The 8,770-nt window shown below is 46.3% G+C and overlaps 1 protein-coding gene across 1 annotated transcript; it reads right to left on the reverse strand.

The window, feature by feature from the left end:
* Nucleotides 1-1,336: 1,336 nt before the first annotated feature.
* On the reverse strand, nucleotides 1,337-8,049 carry PRPF4 (pre-mRNA processing factor 4; the record flags this gene model as incomplete). The annotated part of the gene is made up of 13 exons (XM_009572612.1): nucleotides 1,337-1,617; nucleotides 1,789-1,907; nucleotides 1,994-2,101; nucleotides 2,259-2,381; nucleotides 2,678-2,767; nucleotides 3,820-3,943; nucleotides 4,568-4,626; nucleotides 4,940-5,034; nucleotides 5,960-6,053; nucleotides 6,321-6,400; nucleotides 7,183-7,270; nucleotides 7,489-7,675; nucleotides 7,872-8,049. Coding segments are annotated over 13 exons (1,539 nt in total), but the record flags the coding sequence as incomplete, so codon positions are not given.
* Between the last annotated feature and the right edge of the window lie 721 nt (nucleotides 8,050-8,770).

Consider the following 8,770-nt stretch of genomic DNA (forward strand, 5'->3'; position numbering starts at 1 on the left):
CCATAGTAACCTTTCCGACAGCGACTGTCCTGCAAGGGGATGCGATTCCCCGACAGCTTCCCCCTGACCGCAAGCACCAGGAGACCTTGTGCCTGTAGAGCAGCAATGTGTGATCAGCAGGGCAGAGGGGTTTATTGGTTTCAGTTTGTGGGTGGCGGGAAGGCACTAGAACTGTCTAGAAGAAAAGCCAAATCATGGATGGGTTCAGGCCAAGTTCTCACTCCTAAAAAGAGCCTTGTGCATTTTATTTACAAAACCTCCATGCAGGCTAGCTGCACGTGATGGGGGCTAGGGGAGGAGGAGCTGAGCTGTGAGAAGCCAAGGAGCAAGGGCCAAGAAAAGTAACTTGTGAGTGGGTTTCGGTTTTTTTTTCTTAAAACACGATCTCCAACTGCACTGCAAGTGTTGAGAACAGAACTGTGCTCACTCCCAAGGAACATGGACAGCTGCTCTCCAGCGGGCAATGGAGAGATGAATCGGTCTCTCTTTTCTCCTGAAGGTTTTTTACGATAGCAGACAGAAATCAAACTGTGTGTTGTGAAGTACCTGTAATTTCTCCATTCCTTAGTCAGACCCAGAGGCTAGGGTGCACATTCAAAACGTTTTGATTTTTTTAGAACACAACATTTACAAAACCTCAATTTAAAGAATAAACAACAAATAAGAAAGCTCCCCGCAGTGTAAGTTAGAACAAGACAATCCTACACTGAAATAGCATTCTTTGTATCATCTCAGGTGAGACACAGCAAAAACTTAAACAGGAGATGCCTACATGGATTTGAAACGAGGCCACTCAAGGAGCTAGGACATGAGATGGTACACGGGAAAGAAAAATCTCCCTGGCCTTTAACATCTACTGTGAATGAATACAACGGGGACACAGACCTCCACATTCAGAGACTACCTTTGCAGAGGCAGGGGAAGCAGGGTACCATCTTCCTGTAGCTCTGATAGCTAGTTTTTCTTTCTTTAAATGCAAATCAAGTTTGAAGCCACAGACTCCTACCAAAGGCTCCTGGAAAATGGAAGGTAGGAAGGGTATTAACAGAAGCTGAACAAAACACCATACCGGAGGTGTTGTGTGCCTGCCTACAAATGTTTAAGAGACTGGAGAAAACCTGTGAGCCTAACTTGGAAGGGAGGGTGGAAACAGATGGATCATCTCCAAATTACAGCAGAAAGCTGTATCTGCAGTATAAAAACAAAGTCCTAAAAAGTGGAAAAACATCAAGATTTTACTCCAACCAAGCCCTGGCAAACAGAGGTGCTTCAAAAACACCTCAACCCAAGACCAGCCAGTGACTACAGCTGCCGTAATGCATGTTGCAATAGCCGATTCCTTTTTTTTATTTAATATAAAAAAAGCAAGTCTTATTGAAAGCCATTAACGTCCCCAGTCCAGTTCATCAGCAGCACCTCTGAGCTACTCCGCTGCCCACAACTTGAAGGTTCTGTCATAGGAGCAGGTCGCTATCAGCTGGCCGTCGAGGGAGATATCCAGTCCCATCACCTTTCCCTCATGACCAGCCAGCGTTTTCAAAGGGGACCAGCCGGGGTGAGTCCAGATCTTTGCGGTGTTGTCGTAAGCGCCTGTGAGCAGGAAGTTACCGTGATTGGCTGCAGTAGAGGATGAGAAAAAGGGAAAAGTGAGATTTGCAAATAAAAACACAACAAATCTTATCTGCTACAGGCCTCCTTGACCTAAAGATACATTTTTGAGTTCCCCATCCCCTGCCACCTCAGCTCAGGAGAGGCAGGGATAAAGAACATCAGACAGGAGGCACTTACGTTCAAATTTCACCCCGGTCACGAGGTTCTGATGGGCAGGAATGGTGTAGATGCACTTCCTCTGGCGGAGGTCCCATACCTTGCAAGTATTGTCACCGCTGCCAGTTGCGACGTGGTATCTGCCAAAGGGTGGAGGAAGAACGTTGTTGGGAGCTGGGGTTTGTACTCAGAGCTCCGATGTCAACCATGCAAGTTCTTGTCTTACCCATTTGGGGAGAAATTAACCCCGTAGATCTCCTTTAGGTGGCCTTCTAGAAACATGATACAGCGTCCCGTGCGCAAGTCCCACACCCGGCCAAAAGCATCCAATCCACTAGGAAGAGAGAACCCGAGCGTTACCCATCAGAGGCTTCAGCAACTGCCAGAGTACGCTTAGCCTCACCAGCAGAAATCGCTGGGGCGCTTGGCATCAGTCAGCAACAAAACCTTGATAATATTTCACGTCCAGTCCTGACACAAAGTAAACTCACCCAGTCCCAGCGAGAGACCCGTCCGTGTGAAAAGCAATGTCATAGACCCCTTTGCTGTGCCCCTCCTGATGGAGAATCTCTTCCTGAGCTTCCAAGTCCCACAAGCGCCACGAGTGATCATAGCTGTAAAAACAAAGCATTTGTCTAAATAATGTATCTCCAAGTAGAATAACAGGATATTTCACTAACTCTGTAGGCATTTTATTTCCAGCTGGAGACCAACAGGGTCTCATATCAGGGGCAGAGAAAGGAATCCCAGTGACTTTGCTGTTATTTACATTGAAACAGCCCAGCCATTGTCAAGAATGGCCAACCCTTGCCCATGCTGGGCTCCTCTGCGGACAAGCAGTGGTACCCATTGGGCTACCAGCTAGGCAGCTAATGGTAATGTCTTAAAGCAAGTAACCAAATCTCCATACCAGGTAGTACCCAGGAACCTCCCAGATGGGTGCCACATCACACGTGCCACTCTCATGCTGTGTCCTTCAATATCTGCCACTGGTTCATCACTGAAAAACAGAAACAAAAATCATCGGACCCTGGTCAGAGGAGGCTGGCTCTAGCCAGGCCCTTGCAAACATTATGATCACAGCAAGACAGCTGCTAATTAAATGAAGCCAGACAGGAAAATCAGAGTTTTAACTAATGACTCTGAATTCTGCCTTTTGTTCACACAGCTAAAGCTCTACGTGAAACCCCTCTATCCACATTCATGTTGGTTATAAAGTTCTCCTGGGATAATTATTTCCTGAAAATTAACAAGGCCCTTGTTAATAGCACTTTCAAAGTAGTAACAGCAGAAGGAAAACGCGGACTCCCTGGACAGCAGGGCGTTTTACTGTGGCTACACAGAACACATGCTGAAATCCAGCAAATCCAGCTATTCTGAGGAATCGCAGGGCAGGCAGGATAGAGTGAATATTTATTCTTCCAGAATTACAGGCAGCAGGTCAGTAGCCTTCAGCAGAAGACCTGAACAGCATTTAGAGTTTCCTTCCAACAAACCAACTAAAGAGATGTGGTCACAGCAGACGCTAGGGCTCGGTATCTACACCGCTCTCTTCTTCACAAGCTTGAGACAGATGCTGTGCTTCTTCCAAAACTACCCTGTGCAATGATAGAGCCACTTGTTTTTATTACTGGATGAAGCTATGGTGCATGGTCATGTATTTGGTTAGTCCCTCTCTGAATACTGGTGCTCCCCAATAACTCAAAAGTTCATTTCTTAATATACAAAAGGGGAAATTTTCTCCTAAATGAAAGGTTAGAATTAAACAACCACCAAATCTTCCATCCGTCACCCAAAGCAGTTTACCAATGCCCAGCAGCAATTCTGACTTGATTCTTTTCAGACGATTTTCCCTCACCTTGATTCCCCTAATCAGGGTGATCTCTTTTCCTGCTGAAGAAGGTGGCACATACTCAGGCCAGGAATTGCACTGGTATAACTACAAGAAAAGGTTGTATTTGCAGGAGGATGGTAAATGTCCGATGTTTAATAAGACAAAATAAACCCCAAAACAGCAATGCTGCAGCTGTGCTTGTCTGGTACCATTCTGACCTTTCAAGGCTCCAGAGTTTGACAGACCCGTCAGCCGCACACGAGGCCAGGTTAACATCCTTCTTGTCTAGGGAGACAGTGGCTTTGGGATGGAAGACTATTGCTCCTACATTGGTGTTATGTCCTTAAGAGAAAGGAAAATCAAAATTCATAATCTGCCACGTGATCTTGGCCAGATCTTCAGAAAAACAGCATTTGTTTGTTACTAATTAGTCAGGTACCAGTGAACACTTTCACTGTGTCCTCCCATGTTGGGTGAAGTTGCATTGTAACTACCAGACACATCTGTCCTGCGAACAGCTGAACTGCAACTCCAGTAGCACTCACTTAAGAGTATCAACCATCAAGGTCTGTAACGCTCAAAATGCAACATATGAATCAAGAGATTTGTCCTCCCATTTTAGTCAAAGTTGTGACCACTGTTCAAAGAACCTCACTGCTGTTAAGTGGCCTGGCTAAAAATGCTGGTATTTGGCTCAAAATACCTCAAACCAGGTTTTGAAACAAAACAAGAACATCATTCAGAAACAGAAACAACAAACTCGGGTCTTGGCTCTAAGAGAAAGGCCAGGACTTCCTCTTGATGATGAGACACGTGCCCATGCTCTGCAAGGCTGAGTGATGCTCTCATTAGAATAAAATCTGCCCAAAGAACACTACGTTTTGAGTCACAAAGTAATTCAGATATGGGAACCTAGAGAGGAACAGAAGAACTAAGCAAAGAGTCTCAGTGAAAGTCGTTCTCTACCTCGTAAGGTGTGAACAAGGTTGCAGTCAGGCGCGGACCAGAGCTTGCACAATCCGCTCCTGTGGAACACAAGAAATAGACGTCAGTGTAGACAGGAATGTCGAAGAGATCAAACACAGCGCTGCAAAAGCACCCTGGGGGGTTCTGCAATGGCTAAAATACCAATACGCTTTGGGCAACCAACCACAGGGACTAATGGACTCAGATTCAAATCTCTGCTAAGCTCTAAAATGGGGTTAAGAGAGAGTCCAGAGTAGGAAGAAAAAGCATTTCTAAACTCTCACAATTCACAGGCCTCCAATAACATCCCTCTCCTTCACTCCTGCTGTGCTCTCCCAGCCCCTATAGCAAGGGCTGTAAAAGAAAACTTACCAACAGGCCGTAGCCAGGAGTTTGGAATTGGGGCTGAAGTGGCAGTAGGACAGTGGGCGATCATCTCCAATCTGACTGCAGAAGTTATTCAAGGACTGTAACCAAATACAGAGAAAACAATAAATGAGTAAAGTACAAACTACCTAGGCCAAAGAAAGAAGCCCTGGCCAAAGACTGAGGTGAAGGAGGCAAATGGACGCAGGAGGAGGCAGAGGCCTTTGGAAAGTCACTTTCAAAGGGAGCGGCTACCTTGGAGCCATTCCAGCTCCAAGCAGGAGGGCCACCGTGCCAGCCTGACCATTGTAACCTAGCACAGCCCTGGGGCACAGCTTAGCTCTCAACGTGCCACCCATGGTACCTGCCACCCATAACCCCGCAGGCTTGCTTTGCAACGACGGTTTTGACAGAGAACTTACTGTAGTTTTGACCTCTTTCTACAACTCATCCAATGAATACAACCAGAAAGACTAGGGCAAGCGGTGTGGTGCACTTAGGGGAGGAGCAAATCCTCTGGCAGCTAATGCCTCTGTGTGTAAACAGGATTAGGCTGGCAGCACACTGTGTGCTTGAGCCATTCTGTTCGGTTAAGCTGGGAATCTGACTTAACATGCTTGAAAAGGGCATCTCAGAGTCATCTAAAATATGTTTTGCATTACTGTGTTGGTTACTATTTCCCTTGATTTTATGCACTAGTGACCATTGCACAGGAAGAGGAAAGTGAGCAGTACCTTCCTAGACAGCTAAACCTGTGACAAAGCCCGGAATAAATTCCTTTAGCTTCACAGGCAAGTGGCAAGACAATGCAGGGATGTCTCTACTAAAGTACATCTCTCTGAATCACTGAAGAAAGAGTTAGAACATGCTTTATGCATATCATAGGGAAAAAACCAACAGGTGACAGGCACAGCACAGAAAACTACATGCATCTGGACAGCACCTCCGGAGAGCTGATCTCTTTCTGATCTCTTTGGAAATCAGCAAAATTTTTAAACACAGCAGCTGAGCAGCTGCCAAACCTACTCGCAGGGATTTGTGTAGCTCCTGTCTCTGCGATGTCCTGGTTGCCTCCGGAATCTCTTTGAGCAGCCGGGCTTCTTCTAGCCGCTTCGCTGCCCTATGAAGAGGAAAGGTGGAGTAACAAGTCCCCATATTTTCCCTGCCCTGCTGCTGGAAATAGGCCTTTCTCCCTTCTTCCCCCAAACCGGGCTAATGCTACAGTCAGTCACTGAGAACTCAAGCTCCAAGCTCACTGGACTTGTCTACTAGTGTATGTTCCCCATTCGTTTGTTCTCAAATTTCCTGCACTACCCGCAGTGGGTTTAGCAGCTAGATTTTATAAAAGGTTGCATCTCCCTCCTTCATTTGTGCCTTTTTTCCTTACCTGGGGAGTGAGTAGTTAGCAAGCCACAGCCTGGCTGTTTTCAGACTGCGTGGTCCTTCGTGGTACCAGGTTTGCTGATACTGTAAGAAAAAGAACAAAACTGAAGAAAAAGCTAATCTGATACTGCTCTTCCACTCAGTTACCTTAGTACATAAGTGCTACCACAGCATCTGCTCTTAAATCTTGCTGTGTTAAGGCCTGTTTTTAAGGGCATTTTGCATAACTATAAGCCCTAGAAAAAGGGATTAAAAGAGACAAGTCAAACTCTCTGCCCTACAGATCAGATCCTGACGTGCTGCCATTTCACTCAAGAATATTCCAATTGAACACTAACTCATTTTTACTTAATGATGTACAGCTCCCTCCTTCTCTACATATCACCCAGTAAAAAGAAAGCCCAGAGCTGCAGAAATTGTCCTTACTTCTTACAGCAACCCGCAAAAATAATAAGGAAAAAATGGATTTAGAAAAGAGAGAGGAGCAGAAAGAAAGAAGAATCAAAGGCAGAAACAGGTGCAGTAGCAGGAACATATTTTTTTCTTCCTGAGCATGAAGACAAACAGTAAAGGACTCACTATATTATGTAACAGTTGTAACGTCTGATCTCCTGTTTTATATGCTGTACACAGCATGGAATTTGGCCTACAGCACAAACCAGACTTAATGCTCCTGATTTAGACAACACAATGCCACAGTTTTGCTAAACTGGGCAACACAGAAGGAGCACAAAGGGGTGACATGAGAATCCACAGACTGACCAAAACCAAGAGTCTGGGACATAGAAGAGACCATCAAAACAAAGCATCTCAAAGGGTATCATACCTATCTGCCTCAGCGCTGAGAAAACAAGAGAGACCGTTACCTCTTCTTTGGATTTTTTAGACCTGTCGTCATCTTTCCTGGTCTTTTTTAATGCGTCTGTGCCAACCACCGAAAGGATATTTCTTAATCTGGAAAGAAACACATTAAGACGTATTCACTCAGTGAATTCTCAGCTAACATGACAAATAATCACTGTCTGCCATTCTTTCTTCTTCAGCATCCTTGCTGCATTGTAGTGAAGCATTACTGATGGGCGGCACTCATTGCATCCCAACTACAAGGAAAGTGTGAGGAATTCAATAAACTGAGAGTTCCCTGTTCGCAACACTCAGGGCAGACACAGCACCTCTCCCTCCTTTCTGCAGGACCTTCTCCAAAGAGCGTGATGGGCTCGCCGAGTGCTCGCAAACAGGCTTTCACTTCAGAGTCGTCAGTGGACACGTTGATCTGCCGGGCTCTCTTCCTGCGCTCAAACTCAGCCAGCACTTCTGCCTGCCGCTCGCTCATGTGGTCTTCGAGATCAAAGACCTCACCTGAACAAAAACCGAAACCATCAGATTGAAAACAACAGTGGGACAAGAGATCCCTCTCAAACAGGAAGATCCAAAGAGCCAGGCAAGGGTCTCATGTTTTTGATTTTAAATTATGCTCAAAAGTTCATCAGAGACTTTTGAAAGTGTCGCATTTCAGAGCGAGAGGGAAAAAAAAAAGGCGGTTAAACATTCTCACCGCTGCTTATGTTAATGTTGCCAGCCTCGATCGCAGCTTTCATCCCTTCTTTTCCCAGCAACCCTGATTCTCCTTTTGCCAGACGCTCCCTTTCCTTCTCTTCCAAACTGCCATAAAAGATGGGGGCTCTCTTGGGTGGAGGAGCATCGCTCTCTTCTGCGGGCTTGCTCTTTGTGGCCTGGAAGGTAAAGGCAGAATTTTAAGTGCGTTTTGGCTAAAAAAGAGACAACAAACAGCTTGTTTGTGCAAGAAAGCGCTGCTCTGCTACAGAAAGTTAGTACGTGCATCATGAAGAAACCCTGAGATTGTATGTGAGGTGTTAATTTTGGACAACAAAGCTAAGCCCCAAGTGCAAAGATCAAAAGTAAAATGCCACGTTAAATAATTTGCTTAAATTAGACTGTGTTGTTTTCTGTTTCTTTATTATCTGCTTGGACCTCAGTTTTAAGGCTCTGACTTTTTTAGGGTTTTTTAATTAAAAAAAACCCACCAAACTCCAGAAGATGAAGCTTTTCCTAATCTTGCTGAACAAGCCCCAGGACAGGCAGGAGCGATGCCGACTGCCAGCTCCCGGTGCCCTCACTGGGAAGCAGAGGGAGTGAAAGGCGAACAGCTCCTTCCTCCCAGAAGAGGAGCGTTACAACAAACTTTCCAAGAAAAGTTAAAGGATTCTGTAAAAACGCCTGAAAACGCGTGAGCGCTCCGGTCGCGGCCCTCTGAAGAGCTCTGCTGTCACCGACGGCACAGGGGTGCCTCTCACACCGGGGCCACTCCGCCACGGCAAACCCCACACGCCCAAAAGCAAACGCGAGCCCCCGGGTCGGCCTGCGGCCTCCCCCCGCTCCTCCGGGCCCGCGGGTCGGTACCACTCCCGTGCGGGTAACGGGCCCGAAGCCACC

Source organism: Fulmarus glacialis, unplaced genomic scaffold, assembly GCF_000690835.1.
Source record: "Fulmarus glacialis isolate BGI_N327 unplaced genomic scaffold, ASM69083v1 scaffold28002, whole genome shotgun sequence".
NCBI classification, from domain to species: domain Eukaryota; kingdom Metazoa; phylum Chordata; class Aves; order Procellariiformes; family Procellariidae; genus Fulmarus; species Fulmarus glacialis.